General features: G+C 61.1%; 2 protein-coding genes across 2 annotated transcripts in view; one reads left to right on the forward strand and one right to left on the reverse strand.

Moving 5' to 3' along the window:
- Positions 1-9,917, forward strand: part of ANKK1 (ankyrin repeat and kinase domain containing 1) — a 33,659-nt gene extending 23,742 nt beyond the window's left edge. The window contains exons 17-19 of the mRNA XM_054693106.1: positions 2,891-3,018; positions 4,813-4,872; positions 8,243-9,917. The gene's annotated coding sequence lies outside the window, so the exon portion shown is untranslated. The remainder of the gene's footprint in view (positions 1-2,890; positions 3,019-4,812; positions 4,873-8,242) is intronic.
- DRD2 (dopamine receptor D2) overlaps positions 690-20,730 on the reverse strand; it is a 115,323-nt gene continuing 95,282 nt past the window's right edge. Inside the window, exons 4-10 of the mRNA XM_037505284.2 lie at positions 10,249-10,564; positions 6,834-6,943; positions 5,754-5,890; positions 4,547-4,737; positions 3,643-3,729; positions 2,109-2,436; positions 690-1,288 (exon numbers count right to left, since the gene is read on the reverse strand). Of these exons, the coding sequence (XP_037361181.1) occupies positions 1,095-1,288; positions 2,109-2,436; positions 3,643-3,729; positions 4,547-4,737; positions 5,754-5,890; positions 6,834-6,943; positions 10,249-10,533 (1,332 nt within the window). The 5' untranslated portion in view covers positions 10,534-10,564 and the 3' untranslated portion in view covers positions 690-1,094. The remainder of the gene's footprint in view (positions 1,289-2,108; positions 2,437-3,642; positions 3,730-4,546; positions 4,738-5,753; positions 5,891-6,833; positions 6,944-10,248; positions 10,565-20,730) is intronic.

Below are 20,730 nucleotides of genomic sequence, written 5' to 3' on the forward strand. Positions count from 1 at the left end.
ATGTGAGTCTTGTGGAAGTTTTATTAGTTCGGAGCATGTGTAGTGATGTTACAGAGTCTGGGGCCCGGGCTGCCCTCCCCTCCTCCCTCGGGGCAGGGCCAGGCCAAATGGTGGCGAGCAGCCGCTTGGGCACCGGCTCCTCTAAGGCGGAGGCAGTGGGGGGGGGAGGGACACGGGAGAGAGAAGAGGCAAAGGCGTAGAAAAGGAAAGTGGTTTTGTGGCAGAATGTGGCGGGAGGCAGCCGCTACACCTCAGGCACCCCCAGCCCAGGCCCCAGACACGGTCACAAGCCCACCTTCCCTGCCTGCCCCCTTCCCCCCGGCAGGCCCAACATTTGCTACAAGAAGGGACGCACCCGAGTCTTTCCGGAGGCAGCAGGTGGCGTGGACGTCGGGGAGGAGTCCCTTTCCCCACAGCCCCTCCGGGGCCCTCCGAGACCGGGCCTGCTCCCCTCGGGGGGTGTGGAAACCTTACTGGGAGCTGGTTCGGAGTCAAGACCCACCGCAGCGGGAAGCAGAGGCTCCTGTCGGATAGGAGATGGAGCGAAGATTTTTGGCTTGGCCTTCTCCGGTTTCTCCCGCGGGCTGGTATGTACATGGGCCTCGGCAAGAGCTCTGGCTTCCCTGGTGTGGGTTTTGTGGGGCAAGAATTGTCCGTTCCCGCCCCCCTCATCCTCTCCCCCGCCACCTTCCAGCACAACACTGTGAAGATCAGCCCAAGTCCAACAGAGAGCCTGACCTCTGAGCGCCGACTTGACCCCCGCCACCCCAGAGCCAGCTCAAGGAAGGCCGCTGCATCTTTGGTGCCAAGGAGAGGGAGTCTGGAGGGTGAGAGGGGGCCCTGTGAGCTTCCCTCAAACCAGGGGATACAGCCCGAGGGCTGGCACGGTGCCCAGCTCTCTCGCACGCCCCTGGCCAAGAGGGGCTGTGCAGGCAGTGAGGGGCATGGCGCCAAGCTAACACTGCAGGGCCTGCGGGGCCGAGGAGAAGACTGAGTCTACCCCATACCCTCCTGCCCGTGGCTTCCAGGGGTCGTGGCCAGGCCTGCCTGGGCAGGGAGGTGGGAGCAGGCTGCTGTGCAGGTGGGCAGCAGGGTCAGCAGTGGAGGATCTTCAGGAAGGCCTTGCGGAACTCGATGTTGAAGGTGGTGTAGATGATGGGGTTCACAGCGCTGTTGACGTAGCCCAGCCACGTGAAGGCGCTGTACAGGACGGGCGGGATGTTGCAGTCACAGTGTATGTTCAGGATGTGGGTGATGAAGAAGGGCAGCCAGCAGATGATGAACACGCCTGGGGAGAGGGCGGCGGTCAGGCTGTGTGCGCGGGGACGGCGCTCCCGAGCCTGGTCTCGCACCCATCTGCGGGGAGCGGCCACTTCACCTCCCGCGGCCTCGTTTTCGTCATCTGTCCGGTGGACATGACACCCCCTCGCAGGGATGGAGGGAGGGCCTGGCGGGCGCCAGCTAGTGGGAATGGAAGTCTCGTCATCCCGGAGGACGATGCCTTCCTCAAAAGCTGGGAGTGGGGACCTGTGCGCCACAGCCTGGGTTTGCGTCCGAGGGAGGAGCACCCGGCTCCGTCCTCCCGTCGCCCCCAGGAGGTAGAGGGGAAACTGAGGCTGGGACAGCTCTGGAAGGCAAAGCCGAGGTCCCCAAAGGGCCGGGCTCTGGCTGTGCCTCCTCTCAGCTTCCGTCAGCCTTGGACACTCCTTCCTGCCCCGACTGACCTCCTGCCTGAACTGCCAGTCGAACTCGGGGCCTCCTGCACAAGGGGGGCCCTCGGTGTGTTCATAGCAGCCTAGAGGCCCGTGGGGAATTCCCAGAGCCACAGGGGCACCTGGAAAGGACAGACCGCCGTGCAGAGAGCTGGCTTGGCCTGTGCCATCGCCCCCCGCCGCATGGTCACGGGTCAGTCCTTTAGCCTGCCGTCACCACACGCTCGCCCTCAAACCCAGGAGAGCAACACCTGTGTGCCCGAGCTGGCCAGTCCCTTGACCCACCGGTGATGGCTGGGAGGGGACCTGTGGGGCAGTGATAGCACCTACAGCGACTGTCCTTTCCTCGGCCAGGGGCGGCAGAGCTGGGCTGTGCCCAGCAGCCGGCTGACTCACCAAGGACAATGGCGAGCATCTGGGTGGCTTTCTTCTCCTTCTGCTGGGAGAGCTTCCTGCGGCTCAGGGACTTCAGCGAGGTCCGGGTTTTACCATTGGGCAGGGTCTGGATCTCAAAGAACTTGGCAATCCTGGCGTGGTCTCTGGCATGCCCATTCTTCTCTGGCTTGGCGGGGCTGTCGGGAGTGCTGTGGAGGCCGTGGTGGGACGGGTCGGGGAGGGTCAGCTGGTGGTGGCTGGGCGGGATGGGGCTGTACCGGGTCCTCTCGGGCGGGCTGGTGCTGGACAACATCTCCAGCTCCAGCTCCTGGGCTCGGCGGGCAGCCTCCTGCAGACAGAGAGTGCCGGGTAAAGCCAGGCAGGTTCTCAGCCACGAGTCCGCAGCCCCACCTGCCCTTCCCTGGCCCCCTCTGGAGACTCGCGACCACCACGCATCACTGCCGACAAGGACGGTCACGGGCGGTAGGGACGGTCCCTGCCTCAGGAGGCCCCCGGCTTCCTTCCCAGAGCAATCTGTATTCAGCTTCATGCCCCTGCAACCGTCCCGTGACTTACTGCCAGGTGCCCTCTTATTAACCGAGCCACATGGAGTGCCAGGCACCAAGCTGGCTGCCGGGATAAATTCCTGACTGGCTTCCGCATTTGCCGCCAGGAGCTCGTGTTCTAACGGCAGAGATGGGCCCTGCTCCTGCCACACTGAGCCAGGGGCCACAGGGCCACATCATCCCTGGAGGGCCCCAGCGTGAATCCACTCATGGGCTCCTTGTTCTTCCTTGCTCCAGGACTAGGACCCCCAGCCTGAGCTGACAGCCTCGCCGTGTGCCAGGTCGGGTAGCTGGGCCTCCTCCTGAGTCCCTGAGGAGGCACAGTCTCATCAACAGCCCCTAGGAGTCCCGCCCCGGCCGTGCAGGTGAGTGTGGGAGTTCTGCTTCCTGAACTTTGTGTGTGGCCTCGGTGGGTCCCCCAGCCTGTCCTCGGGATGGGATTCCTGCTTTCTGGCAGGCATGGGGTCTGCTGTGATGCTGCACCCCACCCCCTGCCTCAGACCCTGCCTGCCACAAGGCAGCGAGTGGGAATAACGCAGCACAGAGTTAGGGTCACACAGGTCTGGGCTCAGATGCCCTGTCACCCATTACCTGTTACACCACAGGTGAGTTACCTGGCCTCTCTGAGCCTCTGTTTCCTCTTCTGTGCGGTAAAGATGGTAAGATCAATATGACTTACCTCTCGGGGTCACTGGGGGTATGTGATGAGATAATAGGATCGTGGGAGGTGTCCAGTCAATGGTACTAGCCACGACTATTATTGTCTGTTATGGTGGCTGAGTCCTGCCTACCCACTGTTTCCTTGTGCTGAGTTCACCTCTGTGGACTCCTGCTCCACACCCGCTTAGGAGGCGTGTGTGGTGAGGTAAAGTAGGGGATCCCCATGAGTTGCTTCTCTCCTGGACCACTGGTGAGGTCTCTGAGGATCATGGCCAGTGCGCGTCCCTAGCCGGGGAGCCTGTCTCTGGGCCCCTGACCTGGACACTTACCGCTCTCCGCCTGTTCACTGGGAAACTCCCATTAGACTTCATGATAACGGCGCAGAGTTTCATGTCCTCAGGGTGGGTGCAGTTGCCCTGTGGAGGGAGCCAGCACACCGGTCATGATAGGGACAGACACCCCATCAGGGTCGTCAGACTGGACATGGGCCCAGAAAAGGGCAGAGTAGGTGGTGGAGTCTGAGGCAGCCTTCAAGGCCAGAGGGACCTGGCCCTCCTGGAGCACCTGCTACGGAGCAGGCCCTGTGCGCGCCTACGCACATCCTTCCACATGGAGGCCTCAGGGGCTCCCTGTGAGGCCGGCATCATGATTCCCACGTAACAGAGGAGGAAACTGAGACTCAGAGAAGTTAAGCAACTTGCCCAAGGTCACTCAGCAGAAAAAGTGGCGGTGCCAGGCTTTGCATCTGATGTGTTTAACCCCAAAGCTCTTGTTCCTGCCATGCCCACATGCTGCCTTCCTCAGGGAGGGCTGAGCAGAAAGGAGAACTCACAAGACATAAGCAGGCGGGTGGAATCAGGAGGGCAGAGTGGAGAAGTAGGAAGGCGCAGGGGAGAGAGGAGGCGCTGGCGAGGGGGAGGACCAGGACCAAGGCAGGCAAAGGAGCGGGGAGGGTGGGGTGTGTCAGACGGAGAGGAAGGGGCCAGGGTGAGGGCGGGTGCCGGAGCTGCTGAGCCCAGGAAAGGGGTCCAAGCCAAGTCTCATCGCTCTGCACCCCCCGCCCCACTCCCGGAGGCTCAAGGTACTCCACTGAGGTCCAAGCCTGTAAAACCTGCCCTCGCCCTGCTCCTCGGGGCTCCTGCAGCCTGCACCCCCTCCTGAGCAAGGGAACAGGCCCTCAATTAGGTCAGAGGGGGTCACGGGGGTGGGGGCTGATGGGGGGATGGTCAGGACCTTGAGTGGAGCCTTCAGGTTGGCCCTGAACGCACGGCTGCTGCGCTTGGTGTTGACCCGCTTGCGGCGCTTGCGCAGGACCATGTAGATCTTGATGTAGACCAGCAGGGTGACGATGAAGGGCACGTAGAAGGAGACGATGGAGGAGTAGACCACGAAGGCCGGGTTGGCGATGATGCACTCGTTCTGGGCTGGGGGAGGGAGAGCCCCGGCGGGCGGGAGTCAGCGGCCCCCGGGGCCCCCAGAGACCTCGCTCTCCTTCCCAGAGCAAGGAGCGACTGTACAGAGAGGAGGCTGGAAGCCTAAGTCTGCCTGAAACATCACAGGTAAATAAACGCGCGGTTGAAACTTGAGGATTAAAAACACAACCGTGAGCACAAAGCTAAGCTGTGGCGGCGTCTAAGTCTCTGCTCACGGGCCCCCTCCACCATGGGCTTGCTCACCCAGGGCTCCCGAGCGGGGCTTCGGCGTTGGGAGAAAAGGGACAGAAGAAAACTGCTTTGAAAGGGTGAAGCATTACTGCTCCCGGCGGGGCGGTCCGCCGCCGTCCAGTTTGCAGAGGCGGCTGGGGCCTGCGTGCTCACTCACCCGTGTCCCCAAGTTCCTTCCGGGTCGCCCCGCTGTCTGTCCTCGAGCTCAGGGCCTACCCCGATGAACCAAGCCTGCCTAGCCCTACTCCCAGTTGTCGGAACGCCCACGAGAGCGAGACTTGGCAGGGCACACTTTTGAGGTCTCCCTGGTGCTGTTCTGTCATGATGTCCAGGACGCCCCCCGCCTGGCCCCTGCCTCCCTGACCGCATAAGCTCCAGGCAGCCAGTGCTGGGCCGGGCCAGGCGCCTTCTCACCCTCCTGGGGCAGAGAGCTCAGACCGGGCTTCAGAGGCCCTCGACTGCGGCGTCTCCCCCGCTGCGTGCCCACACACTGCTGCACACACACGAGGTCGTGCAGCTGTCCGGCCTGCTCGGGTTCACAGACAACGCTGGAAGGGCCGGATATCCCCCTCGCTACCCTGAGTCCTCACCCGACAGGCGCCCCAGCCCACTGGCCCACTCTGGCCCAACCTGGCCAGCCTGGTCTCTGGCCAGGGTGATGAAGGGGCCCCGCATGGCCTCACCCATGTCTGCCAGCGGTGGCGCTCCCTCTGCGCCACACACCGGAGCGAGGCCTCGGGGCCCGCTGAACCCCAGTGGACAAGGGCCAGACTCACCTGTGTTGTTCAGTCCGAAGAGCAGCGGGCAGGAGATGGTGAAGGACAGGACCCAGACGATGGCGATCATGACGGTGACCCGGCGCTTGGAGCTGTAGCGCGTGTTGTAGAGCATGGGCATGGCCACTGCCGTGTACCTGTAGGGCCAGGGCCTGAGCCTGGGGTATGCGTGGGCCCAGGAGCCCCTCACTCTCCAGCATACATCAGAGCACCCCACTTCTTGGGGATGGACAGTGGGTCCACTTCTGTGACAGCCACCTGCTCTGAATCTGCTTGCCCTACCTCAGAGCCAGGACGATCAGGGTGACTGACCGGCCGCCCTGCACCTTAGGCCTGTTACTCCTGTCTCCCCTCTGGGCATTTGGCTTTTAACTGCCCTGGACTCGCCTTTGAAAATGACCCTGAGCGCCTGTGCTGGGCCTGCAGAACGTGGGAGGGTGAGCTGAAGGGCGGGTAGCCAGGCCCCTCAGAGGAAGGACTAAGCCTTGCAGCAGAACATGAGGACACAGTGACCATGTATGATCCTCACGCCGCTCTGCCCAGCACTTCTCACTCATGAGCTCGGTTCATCTTCCGAGAATTCTGCCAGGGGAGGAGGCTGGGACCTCTGGGAGCCCGCAAGGCCCATCTGTGCAAATGAGCAAGTGGCTATGAGGATACAGCTTGGCAAGTGAGCACGACACAGGCCCCCTGTGCTTGCGTAGGATGTGGGATGTACAGCGTGTCACTAGACATGGCGGCTGCGTGGGGGCAGGTGTTGCCGTCCTTGATGCCTCGGCAGTGAGACCGGGCCCCCGAGAACTTCCACCTCCTCCCCAGAGTCACCTAAGTGGGAAGCGATGGAGCTCGGGCTCAGTCAGGATCAAGCCCGTCTCCACTACACCCAGCACTGGCTGGATCCTCCTGGCCGTGTCACTGTTGGCACGATGGCCTCTCTTCAGAGGCGCTTGTGCCCTCCCAGCCATGCACATGCACATGCACAGGGCGGCAACCACATCACAGAAGAGCCAGACCCCGCAGGGTGGGTGGGACAATCCAAGAGGAGAGCGGCCTGGTCAGCCCCGACCCGGCCAGGCTCACCTGTCGATGCTGATGGCACACAGGTTGAGGATGCTGGCCGTGCACATCATGACGTCCAGGGTGACAAAGATGTCACAGTGAACCCTGGTGAACTTCCACTCGCCCACCACCTGGAGACAAAGCAGCCTGATGGGCGGCGCGGAGCAGGCCAGCGGAGGCCCGCGGCTCGACCCTCGTGGGGCAGACCGGGCCCGGGCTCGGGGGGCAGCTGTGGGTCGTGTGGGTCCCCAGCTGGGGTCTGGGGAGCAGAGGGCCGCGAGGGAGAGGCCTGCCTGTGAGAGCCTTGCTCCCAGCCCCTTCTAGACACACAAGGCCTCTCTGCCAAGCACCGCGCCCAAGGAAAGCGACCAGCTCGTGCCGAGTGCCTCAGCCTTGAACCTTCCCCTGCAAACCCTTCGTGTGTGCACCTCGCGACCTCATCTCACCAGTGAGGAAACGGAGCTCAGCACTGTGGGCTGCCCAAGGCCTTTCTGCCCAGCTCCCAGGCCTGGCCCAGGTTTCTGGGGAGCCACACAGCCCTTTCCATGCTCAGCACGGCGGGGGGCGGGGGACGGGGGCCCGTAAGGCTGTGTTACGCACAATGGTGAAGACGACGCGTCTGTGGAACAGGGAAGGCCTTTGTACTCCTTGTACACCTCGAGAAGGAAAGACACACTCGGGGGTAGTGGCTTAGGAGAACTGGGGGGGCCGGGGAGCGGGGTGCAGTGCTGCTAGGTGGCATGAAGGGAAGTAAAGAGGCCCTGAATAGAGCATTTCGTGTACCTCTCCCCACTCCACCCGACACTCATACCCCCTCACACGCACACACTGACGCGCATCCATTCGCACACCCCCATCCCTCTCCTCACACACACAGCCCTACGCCCGCTCTCCCGCACCCGTGCACGTCCGCGCCCCGCGGCCCACGAGCACGCCCACACGGCAGGCCACCCGGATGGCCCCGGAAGCCCCTACCCTGAGCAGGTTCCAGGCAGGGAGGCGCACCCGGGGCTGCTCCCGCTGGAGGAAACAGCCAGAAAGGCCCTCCCGGGGCAGGGCGGGGCCCCTCGCCAGGAGAGACCGGGCAGGGCCCCTCAGTGTGGCTGGCATGGCAGGGGGCCTCAATCACCGCACTTCTCTCTTTCGGGGGCTCAGCGTAAAAGCAGACATTGGCATCTAAGCGCAGCGACGGGCGCCCCGGGTGCGGCCGCCACCGAGAGGAAACGCCATCCTCGTGGACCAGCCCCGCAGATGGGGCAGCGCCGGGCAGTGCTCGCTCCCACCCAACGAGCGGACAGCTGCCACCCTCGCTGGTTCACTCGTCATCTCGCGTTCCCAGCTGGCGCACGCACCCAGTAACCTACCCCCAGGGTCGGTGAGGCCCAAAGGGCATGACGTATGACGTTCGGGCCCCCGGTTCTCGCCCTCAGGAGCTTCTCCAGATGGAAAGGGGTGGAGGTGCAAACTGGACCCGACGCCTCACTTCCAAGCCATGAACACGCGCGTGGCGGAGGGACCGGCAGGGGACTCGCGCACAGCAGCCCCCCGTGCTCCCCAGGAGCGGGCGCACCAGGTGGGGGCATCTACCATGGCCAGAGACAGGACTGGATGGAAAATTCGGTACAAGAGCAGCTCTCGGGGACGGCACAGATGCGCTTGCAGGGAGATTGCCACAGGCTTGGGAGCAGGTGAGACTCTAAGGTGGGACAAAAAGTAGCTGAGACACTGCCCCATGGCAGGGCCCCCGAGTCCTGGGCAGAGCTCACCTCACTCTGGGAGAGGGCGCCTCTCTGCCTCGGCACCAGGGGGGTCTTCATGGGGAGCTGCTGGGCACCCACTGTCACTTAGTCACCGAGGTCACGGCTGGCTTCCATGGAGCTTCCAGCGCGTGGGAACACTCTACGCTCGCCTCGCGCTCACTGTGAGTCTCAAACAATAACGGCACCTACGTGGTAGCATGATCTCCACTGCATAAAGAAACTGAGGCACAGACAGGTGGTTGCCAGCTGTCCCTTTCGCCACAGGTCTGAGGCCAGGGCCCCTTGCCTGGAGGAAGGCAGGAGGCCTTAGACTTGAGCAGCAGCAGCTCCGGGAGAGGCCCTCACACCGGAGAGGGATGGGCAGAGTCCAGGGACCTTGTGAGAGCTTGTCGTGGAGGGCAGGCCCTCCTGAGGCACCCACGTGTTTTTGCTGTTAGGTCTCTGGTCTGTTGCCTTTTGGTTTTCCTTGCCATCCACTAAGGTCACCTTCAAAGTGCCGCTTTTTCTGCTGTGCTAACGGAAACCCGGCGGGTGGGGGATGAGGCGTGGCTGCAGGGAGGCTCTACTCTGACCAGCCTCGCTCCCCAGCTCAGTGCCCACATGTCTTCTCCACTCACACCTGCAAAGCTTTCAATTTCCCTTCTAAAAGTGGAAGCCTTTCTGCACAGGCTGTCCTGCTGGGCAGGAAGACGCCAGCTCGGGGATCTGAGCGACCTCAGTGCTGCTTCATCCTGAACGATGAAAGCTCCCAGATTCTACTCCTGAAACTTGAGCAGAGAAGGGGGCAGATCCAGACCCTTCCATCTGCCCCCAGCTCTGAAAGCCTCTGCCTGGAGGAGGGTCCACACTTCGCACCTTCCCACCCAGCAGTCTCCCCGTGGCTGTGGCTGTGTGGCCCAGCTGGAGACAGGCAGCTTCTCCCAGTTTCTGTTTCCTCTTCTGTAAGATGAGGGGAACAGCATGGGCGCCCGGGATTAATATGAAGATTTGCTGAGTCTCTTGGCCAAGGTCCGGCATGGAGCCAGACCCCCGCAGGGGCTACCTGCTCACCAACTCAAGGGCCAGAGCTGTCCTGCGCCCAGCAATGGGCCACTCTTCAGCCCTTCCTAAGGGAAGGCGGGGCAGCACGGTTCTCAGGGGCCTCTCCCTGGGGTTCCCAGACAGCAGCAATAGAGCAAACTGGGAGCAGGAAGGAAGGCGGTGAGCATAGCTGCAGCCCCCATTTTTGAAGGTGGGGAGACAGGAATGAAGACCTCAGGCCTGGGTGTATAAACATTTCCCTCCCTTGGGGGTCCTCATCAGTTATTCCCATTCCCAGAGGTGACCTGACAAGCCAACTCGGGGGCCAGAGGGAGCTCCAGCTTGGACCTGCCAGCGGGTGCCCTGGTGCGGTCGCCTGCCGGCCTGGCTCACCGTCTGTAAAGCGGGGATGGTCACGCCGGCCTCGCTCGGCCCCCGGGCCGACTGCCCGGGACGCGCTGGTTGTAAAGGCCCTGACAGCGTCCTGACCCTGCGTCGGCTCTCTGCGCTGGCCGCCGGATTGTTACGGAGACCATCTACCCATCTCATGAGGTGGGGGGTGGGGGGATGCTGATCCCACAGAGGAGGAGGAAGCCACTGGAGAAACACCAGCTGACTTGCTGGCAGAAACCAGGGGGATCCTGGCTCAGACTCACCTCCAGGTAGACGACCCAGGGCATGACCAGCGTGGCGACGAGGAGGTCGGCCACGGCCAGGCTGACGATCAGGTAGTTGGTGGTGGTCTGCAGCGCCTTCTCGCGGGACACGGCCATGCACACCAGCACGTTGCCGAAGACGATGACGAAGATGAGCAGGGTGAGCAGCATGGCGTAGTAGTTGTAGTGGGGCCTGTCAGCCTTGCCCTCGGACCCGTTGAAGGGCCGGGTCCAGTTCTGGCTCTCCAGGTCGTCTTCGTACGAGGACATGTTCAGCGGCTCCATCGGGGCGGCGTGGCCACTGGGCGACCGGGCCCTGGTCGGGGAAAATGGACACGGGAGTAAGCAGGAGCCCCCCCCCCCCCCCCCCCCCTGAGCAGGCTCGCTCCACGGAGGGCTCCAGAACGAAAACCAGCCACTGCCAGTCAAGAGAGAACATTCTCTAGCTGCGGGATTTTAAGGTTTGCAGCCAGTAATTTTCTTGCAGCGCTGGAGCCTGCTGCCCGCCACTCCCCGCAGATGGCGAAACAAGCGAGAAGGTGTGCGTTGTTTTTGAGTATAATGAGATAAACGCGCTGGAAAAGAGCTGATCATTCATCCATCCATCCGTCCATTTATTCAACAGACACTTAGCAGTCTCGCCTCTGCACCACACGCTGAAGACAAGTCAGCGAAGAGCCCCAGTAGTTGCCGGCGGCAGCAGCGGAGACCGTCTTCCTCTGCTGAGTCCGGACATGTCTGGAGCATCGGTTTATACAGGGCTCAGCGCACGGCCCGGAGCTCAGTGCACGCGTGTCTCCGGCCCACAGCGTAGAAGCAGCAGTAGCCAGCTCATCAAGCTGTGGAATCTATGAGGGGTACATAGCCTAGTTTAGGGGTGCCAAGGCTTCCAGAGGGAGTCGAGTTTGACAGACCCTGAAAGACAGGTAAGAGTGAGCCAGGAAGAGAGTTGGGAGCTGGGAGCTGGCAGGGGCGGTGGTGGAATAGTCTAGACCTGGCCAGGCGCGCACTAGTATATGTGCCACGGAGGGGGGCTAGAAGGACGCCGGGTGGCTGGACACAGAGGGCTGGGCGTGGGCTGAACGGGCAGGTTGCCACAGGTGAGACCTGTGAGACTTGGCAGGAGTTCAGAGTGGACCCTCGAGGAAGGGGAGTCACACCCTCTGCTGTGGCTTCCAGAGAGAAGAATCTGACTGGGGAGCGGATGGGAAGGCTGGGCCAAGCAGGGGGCGGGACACCAGCTGGGAGGCTGTAGGAACCCAAGTGAGAGATGACAAGGCTCTCTGCGCGCTCGCCCGGAGGCCCCTGGAGAATGGCTTCTCCTCCCAGAGACTCCCTGGAGGAGGCATCACCAGCAGTGAGGCAGGAGAGAGAGTTTAGGCAACCGGATAGGAGCGATGTTCTAGCTAGAGAAAATAATGAGGTCCTGAGCAGCATATAGGTGCAAAAAATGTAGGGCGTGATGGTGAAATGGAGGAAAATTAAACTGGGGGGCCATTCACGGGCCAGATCAGGTCTTAGAAACTGGGGGATCCCTGAAAGTTTGGGGACAGAGGGAACAGAGCTGGAGGAGACTCCAGAGGACTGAGCTGGTGTCTGCAGGTCAAGTAAGAGATCGTGGTCGCCCCATGAAGGTGGCGGGAATGAGGGCGGAGGGAAACATTCAGAGCAGGGGCTCGCTGGGAAGTCAACTTCGGGAACCCCGTTATTGGAAAGATGCTGCCAGGGGAGACCAGGCATGGGGTTGAGCAGGGAGAGGAGTGAAGACAACTGGGTTCCTACCTTGGGCTCTGGGGGGCTGCTGGTGCCGCTGACCGAGAAAAGGAAGCAGAGGGGCGCAGATGGGCCTGGAGGGGCGCACATGGGCCTGGAGGGGCACACATGGGCCTGGAGGGGCGCAGATCGGCCTGGAGGGGCATCGACCCCTATGGCTTACCCGCCTGCGCTTTGGCGCCTGTACCTCCCATAAGGTGGTGATACAAAGTACACAGGGCGGGGGCCTCCCTGGTGGCGCAGCGGTTGAGCGCTGGGTTGCGAAGCGGCCCGCAGCCTCCGCGGCGCCTGTTCGATCCCCGGCTGCTCCCCGGCCACCGGAGGAGGGTCCCGCATGGCGCGCAGACCTCTCCTGCCGCCCGCTGCTCCCCTCAGCAGTGTACTTCGGTCCTTCTGCCTGCTCTGCTCCCCGCTCTGGCTCTGGTGAATTCTCTCACCTTCCCGCGCTTCTGACTGTACCCAGTGCTTGTATAAATAAAATAAAATAAATAAATAAAATAAATAAATAAATAAATCTTTAAAAAAAAAAACAAAGTACACAGGGCGGGCTTCCCTCTTCCAAGAGTTCCTGTTTCACACAGTTAAATTTACCAGGATTTCAAGGTGTTGCTCACAAAGCACCACATGGATTTGAAATCCGCCGATGGAGCCGACGCAGAGGAACATGGTGCCGTGTTCAAAGCAGGGCAGAGAAAGTTGCAGCTAAGCAGGCCAGAGGGCACATGCAGGAGGCTCTGCCCACCTCGTGCCCTCCTGTCAGACAGGTCTGACCCACGTCACGCTGTCAGCCTGGGCGCTGTCCCACTTGGCGCCGCCACTCACGTCTCCAGGAAAAGCAAATTGCCTAATTGCACTTGGGGGGAGTGGAGAGGCGCCCACACAAGCCTTCCCGAAGCCCACTGCTCCATCTGCCCTCTGGAGGCACAGGCAGGAGACCTGTGCACTCGTGCTGACCGGCCCCCGGCTGCTCCGGCTGGTCATAGACTCGGAGCCACCTGCAGGGTCTGCGAGGCACAAAGCCCAGTGCTTGGCACTGTGGGGGGCCCAGAGCTCCTTGTGGGCCCCTCCCCCATCCACAGTCTCTGCAAGCATCTGCCGGGGACTCAGCTCCCTGTCTCCCCACTCTCCAGCCATTGTCTACCCTCAACCAGCCTTCCCTTTCTGGGCCACATTCCAGGCCCTGTCTACAGCTTTAACAGTTGTAAAGGATCTGATAGTTGATTAAAAAAGAAAACATCTTGCAAACTCTCTCATGTACCCTCAAGACAATGGTATGAAGCTTCCTAGTATTACCCACACTTCACAAATGAGGAAAGTATCTGGAAACTTCCATTCCCTTCCCCCTCCAGCCCAGGCCCTTCAAAGCAAACTGCTGAGAACCCTCCAGCCCTGGCACCCCTCCCCTGCCCTCCGGGCTGCACCCCTCACTCCCTCCTGCTCAAGCTCCCCACCTCCCGCCCGCGTCTGCTCCCGATGTCCCGGCTTGTGGGTCTCACTGCGTGTGAGCATCTCAAGGGCTGCATGGTGCCCGCCTCATGCCTCCTCTTCTCAGGATAACAGAGGCGCATCCAGTCTCCTCCGCTGCCGGCTCCTAGCTGTGATTTGCGGCAGCAAGTGTTCAACAGATGTTGGCCGAACCCAATTCAAGGCTCTGTAAGTCCACGTGGAAAGAAAACTGCTCTGCGCTTGACAGGTAGCTATGAACACGGGCCACCAGACCAACACGTAACAAGAAATTGTCGAGTGTCGCAGGCTGGGTCCCCAGAAAGCAGCCCCTGAGGGGGAGTCAGCAAGCGGGTCGCGATGGGAGATAACTGGAGGGTGAAGACGCGCACAAGGGCAGGAAGCGGGCTGGGCGGCGGGCAGCCGGGACTGTTTCGTGGCCAGGCTGGGGCCTGACCCCGGGCAGGTGCCTGAGTCAGGACAGCAGGATCAGGACTCTGTTCACGGACACCTGAGGTGTGGGCTGTCACGGGGAAGCCTGAGGCCTTCAAAGGCATCTCTCCTCATCAGTGGGCCAAGGAGGCCGGCTCGGCCTGCGGGACGGGGGGCTGCACGTCAGAGCCTCCACGGCAGCGGCTGTTCAGGAGTCAGCGAGGACAGCACCTGGGCTGGCATGGTCCCAGGAAGCTTGCCAGTGTCCCCAGGACTGACGACCAAACACCGCGGTTCAGAGTCCAACTCCGCCCCTCACTAGCTGGGGGCCCTGCCAGGTTATTTCCTTTCCCGAGCCTCAGGCTTCCCATCTGCAAGGAGGAAGCGGTCACTGCCGCGGGGATTAAGTGAGACGATACGACACGTGTCAGACCCACTCAAGGAATGTCGGTTTTTAAAAGCAAACCAGGAAAGAATTAATATGAACACGCTGTCAAAGCACAAGCCTGAGGCTCAGCGTGGGGGTGGCTGGTGCTGTCCACTTCCAGCCCGTGGACTCAGAAGTCCTGGGCTCTTCCTGCTGCACCGTGGTGCCCCCAACGGCTCATCCTTACAAAGTGGGGGGCTTCCAGGGGGGATTGCAAGATAGAGCAATCCACCCTTTGGGACAAAGGAAAGAAAAGGCCAAGTCTTTTTGGTCCATGGTAGCAGGAGAATTCTGCATGGACCTTGGGAGGGGCAGCTGCTGGCCGGAAACCAACTCTCCAGCCCACCTGCTGTCGCCAGCGCAGGGGTGCCCGGTGAGATTTCCTAGGCTCTAAGGCAGAATTGACTGTAAGATGCACCAGTTTTATGTGCCCCTAGGAAATAAATGCCCTCAAACCCAAGACAGCTCTAAGATGGGGTCAGCAGAATGCATTCTGACTTCAGACCTTAAAATGGGGGGGGGGGTTAGGAGGGTTTTTCTTAAAAGGGATGAAACACAGAGGCCTGCTGGCATTTTCTCAGGAGGCCCCCAGGCCGCCCCTGCTCCTGCTCCAGACCCGCCCCTTCCTCCTGTGCTTCTGCCCCTGGGCTAGTCACGTTGTTGGACTTCAAGGAGGTCCAGTGAGAGGGCACAGGGAGGAGCTGGTCTGTGGTCTCTTCATTCCAGGGGCAGCTGGGGCCACCCCGCAAAATCCCTGCCTTTGCCCTGCCCCCATTCCAGGGCCACGCTCATGCCTGTGAGGGGAGAGCAGAGCTCTGGATGCGGGCCTAGGCCTGCTGCAGAGAAGCCGGGTGAGGCCAGCGCGCGCCCAGGGACTGGAGGCAGGAAATGCTAAGCCGGGCAGCAGCCACCAGCGCCCTAAACTTGCCAGGACAGTCTGCAATTTTTCTTTTTTTTCAAAAGAAGACTGGCTAAATGTACAGCCCAAGGCAAAGTGTTCTTACAGTGAGAGGAGTTTTCAGATAAATAAGATCATCTATTATTTTTAAAAATTCTGTCGTCGGAACAAGCACTCTGATTGGGGGCTCTGCAATTTTGATGAACTTGCTCACCGGCCTCCAGCCCCCACCTCCAGCTTCTTCCCGGGTGGCTCCTGCCTGGCTTGGAAAGTGCGAACTCGCAGTCCCCGCTCAGGGCACGTAAGTGAGCCCCAAACACACGCACGTTCACTGCCATTTCTTAGTTCTTATGACCGGTGACTTCAACCTGTCCCGGGGGAGGGGTGGAGGGTCTAACCCTGCTGCCCGGGCTGGACTGTGCCCACCCTCACCCCCGCCCCCCAAGATGGCACGCTCCAGTGGGGCCTTTGGGAGGGGGTGAGGTTTAAATGAAGTCCTGAGGACAATTAGTGTCCTTAGAAGAAACATCACTGGTCTCTCTTCCCCTCCATGCACTCAAACAGCCAGCAGCCAGAGGGGTCCTTTGCCAGACCCCACCACGCTGGCACTGCCAGCCTCAGACCTGTGAGAGCATCAGTGCCTCCCAGCTACCCAGCCTGTAGTATTTTGCTTTAGCAGCCTGAGCCTGCAGATGCCAGGCCTCACGAGAGAGTGGCTGCCTCTCCCCCCAGGCACCATCACCTCCCAGTGCAACACAGCCAGAGAGAACTGCTCCCCCGCCAGGCCCTGCGCTGGCAGACACAGGCAGAAGAGGCACCAGCCAGCTCTGGAGCCTCTTGGCTTTCTCTCTCCATTGCCCTTTCCGGGAGGAAGACGGGACTAAGGTAACTGCCATTGTGGGGTGGCCTGAGAGCCTGAGGCCATCAAAGTGCCATTCGGGAGCCCCTGGCCAGGCTCAGAGGGCAAAGGTCAACTGAAAGATCTTCCAGAACCATCCATTCCATGGCCAGTACCTCCTCCCTCCAATTCTCCCAAAGATCCACCTACCTCCAGCCTGCTGTGATAGTAGCTGCCTCAGAGCCTACACGAGGCATCCCTAGGTGGTGTCTGCAAGGAGTCAAGGTGTGTGGGGTTATTGGGGCAAGTGGAAGAAAGTGGAGCTGGGTCTTCCTTCAAGCTCTACCTGCTGTAAGACACTCGCGTTTTCTGTGTGGGCCCTAATCTGAAAGGGAGCCAGCTCTCAAGCCGAGCGTTGCCAACAGCCAAACCACAGGGGCTGAGCGGGCCCATCAAGCTGTCCCGCCAGGGCACCACGCAGCCCAGCCGTCCACGCACTGCCAGGGAGAAGGGCGGAATCGAGGAGGAACCCCTGCTCTCTAGTCATCTGCGGAGTGGCTGGCAGGCGCCCGGCCTGTAAATAGGCTCCTTCAGAGCACCACAGTTCGAAGCTGACACCCCAAACTGACATTGTTTTCTCAGGGGAGAACCTGGAAGCTTCCCAGGCTGGGGGGGTGGAGCCAAAGGGCCAGTTGGTTAGGCTAGCCCGGGCCGCTGCAGTCCCGGCTGGTACCCAGGAGAAGGACAAGAGGGTTTCATTTCCTCTCTGGTTTCCATTCCACCCCCTGGCAAGACCGGGCTGGGGCAGGAGGTGGGGACCGAGGCGCCCTGGGCGCAGTATAAACTCCAGCAACCCGGTTCCTGTGGAGCTGCCTCCCCTGGAAGTTTGGCATTTGAAGGAATCAAATTGTCTAATTAAAATTTAACAATCCCTTCCCCGGCTCTATGGCGGGTGAGACGCTGCTGTCTTAAACACATCATTTTCCCCTCTTTTCTGAGACTTGAAACATTTCAATGAAGAGGGGAAAGCGTTTGGCATTTGCATTTCAAAAGCAGCTTGTGATGACTGGAGTTGGCAGGGAATTGGGAGCGGGGAAAGGCCCCAACCTCAGGCCCCAAACTCAGACCACCTGCCTCTCCTGCAGGCATTGGTTGCTTGTCTTGGGGGGCGGGTGCTCCCCAGCCCCCCTCCTGCAGTTCCTGGAAGGCCGGGCGAGAACTGAAGAGGCTGGGGAGGAAGGACCCCCACCCCCTTCCTACTCCAAAAGGAAAAGCAGGAGTCACTGAATAGGGCCCTTTCTCTCTGGGCCCAGGAGGGGCCAGTCAGGGGGAGGAGAGGACACTGGGGCCTAGGCCTCCTGGGTCAGGACCTGGTGGGGGTGGGTGGCGGGGGGCAGGGAGACGTAGGGTGGGGGGGTGGCACAGATACATCTGAATGGAAAGGCCTCCTGGCCCTGGGACTGGAGGGTGTTGGGGGGAGGGCTATGTTCTGTGGGGAAGACTGGAGAGGGCTGCTACGGTGACGAATAGGGGAATAGGGGAGTCCGAGGGGTGGAGGGCGGGGTATGGACACCGCTCCATGGCTCACCCTCTCCCGGCTCCTGAAACACTGCTGTCCCCCAGCCCTGGGAGAGGGGCACCCTCCTCTCCGGGACTCAGGCAAGGCCCTGCTCCCAGATATCCCCAGGCTCCAGGAGTCCTTGCCTCTCCCTCATTGCCCCTCCCCTCCCCCCCAGGCCCTCATGCTGGGGGGCAGCCCATAGAAGGCCATGGACAGGGACGATTAAAGGAACCTGGGCTACTATGAAGACCACATGCTGACACTGCTCCTTTCATGCCAGCCCCGGGCCCCAGGCAGGGGGAGTCTCCGGAGGGCAGCGGCTGCAGGGCAGCGAGAGCACAGCACAGGAGGGGAAGCAGCGCAGCAGCAGCTTAGCTGCCACCTGCAAGACCACCAGGTGTGGCAATGTTTGGAAGAATCGCTCCCTTCTTTCTCTCTGGTGGTGTCTGGCCCCAGCCAGCAGGAGCCAGGAGGGCAGGCAGTCGTGAGTGTCCTCAGAGGCCCAACCTGTGGCCTGTAACCCTGTCACCTGCGCCCTGGAGACAAACATGACCAAGCAGGCCCAGCCTTGCCTCCTACCTGCCAGCAAAGAGGCGCAATTCTTGGGTGCTCACGGGACTTCCTGGCACCAAGTCCACACACCTGCTGGCACAGGTGCCATCCAGCCACTTCCTCCCCTAGGGTCCCCAGTCCTCGCCGGCACCGACCCCCTACCCACCCCCCGGACCCCAGCCTGCTGACCTGCTCCTCCCCTCAGGCAGCCTCTCCTCTGGGGAAGCCTTGCTGCCGCAGGAGCTCGCGGCCCTTCCCGCGGTGTTCTCAGAGCACGAGCTCCTCGGTGCCCGCGTCTCAGGCGGAAGGCATTGTTTGCCTCATGGTTTGTTTGGGTGCTGCGCTTGCCAAGCTGGGCCACGCCGGCGTGAGGACCACACCTGTCTTGTCCGATGGCCTCCTCACTTTGCAGCCCAGCACCTGGCCCTGGTAGGCGGTCAGTGCTTGAGAGGCTTCCCTGGGGGCCAGCCCCTCACTGAAGTGCAAAGGAACCAGTCCCAGGCTCTTTGTCTAGCCTGTTCTGTCTCCCCAGGATCCTTCTAATACCAAGACCTCCTGCGAGGCCTGCAAGGGCCCAGTCCTGGAGGCAGGGGGCGGTAGGTGCCCAGCTAGGTAGGACCCATCCAGGGAATTCTCCAGATGGGCCATCACTTGGCAGGCAGGACTCCAGGGTGGTGAGGGAACAGCTATGACTTGTGTGGGGAAGGCTCCCGGGAGACGTGGACCAGCACCCTCTGGGGAAGTGATGTGCAGACCAGCTCGGGCCGTGCATGCACAGGGGCCGCTGAGCGCTGCTGGCCTCAGGGCTCATCTGAGCGGCTGCAGAGTGTCTGGGGGATCCCGAGGGCCCCAAGCACACTCAGCTCCTTGTCAGTCATGAAAGGGGCCCCGAGGCAGGGTTCGTCTAGGACAGGGGAGAGCAGAGCTGCGGGGGCCGGGGCCTCCGTGCTTCCGATGCGCTCATCCTGGACATTCCCTCCGTGCTTCTGCTTCTTCCCACGGTGGCCACGTCTCCCCCAGGGCTGGGCCTGGGCCCTGGGGTCTCTAGTGGGTGAGGCAAGGTCTGGAGACGGTGAAAGGGAGAAGGGGAGTCGGCCTGGCAGCCCCATCCCGCTGCATTTTGATGGCTCCGTAAAAATGTCTCCTCACAAACTGTCAAAGTGTCACAAATTAATTAACTGTTAGCTGGAGTGACTCAGTGTGGGGAGAGGGTGGGGCGAGCCACCCCAGTAAAGCTAGCTAGCGGGGTGCGTGCGCTGCCTTTTGATTAACCAGCCTCACAGCTCCAGCCCCGTGAGAGGGAAGGGCAGCGCCCCGGGGCAGCTCACGTGCGGAGCAGAACCTGGCAGGTGGGAAGCAGGATGGAGGGCGTGGGGCCCAGAACCCCTCCCCGAGAAAGGGAACACAGTGGGGAGAAGGAAGCCTCTAGAAACTGCTCAGATCTAAATTCAGAAAGGAGCCCACAGCCTGGCACTGTTTGATTTGTTCTCGCTCTTTCCCTCGCTCCTCAATGTCCCCCCCACAAACAAAAGATTTGGGGAGCTGAGCCTGGTGTGCCCCGGAGGCCACGCCGGGTCACGGGCACCCAGGCAGCAGGCACACTGAGCTGCCAACCTCGCCAGCAGGAGTTGGGCGCAGAGGGAGGGCTGGGGCTCAGACCAGCCTCCTTGACCTTTACTTTAATTTCAGGAAAGAATTGAGAAAACACGCTCTTGAGAGTCAAGAGGGAGAGAAATCCTGAACCTTATTGCTCTAGAAGGAGGGAAAATAATCCTTGCTATTTGGCAGAAAATTGCTCTGCCTGATGAAAGGACATCCCTGCTCATAAAAACGGCGAGGTCCAGCCCCCATGACAGCCCCCGCCACGCTGCCGCGCCCCTCGCCCCTGTGCTCCCTGCCCTGCACCCCTGCACGGTAGCACCCGGGGCGCTGCGTCCCGCAGAGGAGGACGGAGCTCTTTCCCCGTGGAGGGGAGGGGGGCAGGAGTTGGCTCTACGGCTTCGACTCTAACAGCCAGTCGGTGGCGGAACCTCAAGGATGAACTGAAGACGGACAAGCAGCCCGCGCCAGACTGTGCAACGCTGTAGGACAAATGACTTGATTTCCTCCCGAAATAACTGGCAAGGAAACCAACGAGGGAAGGGGCGACCTGACAATACACGCAGAGCAGACCCTGCCTCCGCCTGTGGCAACGCATGGACCGCGCTTGAATCCTGATTCCAAGAAATGAGCTGGAGACTCAAGAGACACCTGAAAACTTGAGCGACGTGTGATGAGACGAAGGAATTACGGACACTGATCGTGGTTCCTGGGTGCGGAGGTGGCTTTCTGGTTAAGATGCTCAGAGCCCTCACTGGCCCTGAAATACCGACCTCCTATGTCTGATACGAATTTGAAAATAACGGTAGGGGAAATGCAGGTGAAACAAAATTGGCCTCAGGACACCAGGCCGAAGCCGGGTGGTAGATACACGGAGGTGGAGGTTCATTGTATTCTCCTTTCTAGTAAGTGTTTGTGGTTTTCTGTAACAAACTATTTAAAAGCCTGATCTCCTCTTT

This window comes from Talpa occidentalis, unplaced genomic scaffold (genome assembly GCF_014898055.3).
Source record: "Talpa occidentalis isolate TD23 unplaced genomic scaffold, MPIMG_talOcc4v2.1 talOcc4.12, whole genome shotgun sequence".
NCBI classification, from domain to species: Eukaryota; Metazoa; Chordata; class Mammalia; order Eulipotyphla; family Talpidae; genus Talpa; species Talpa occidentalis.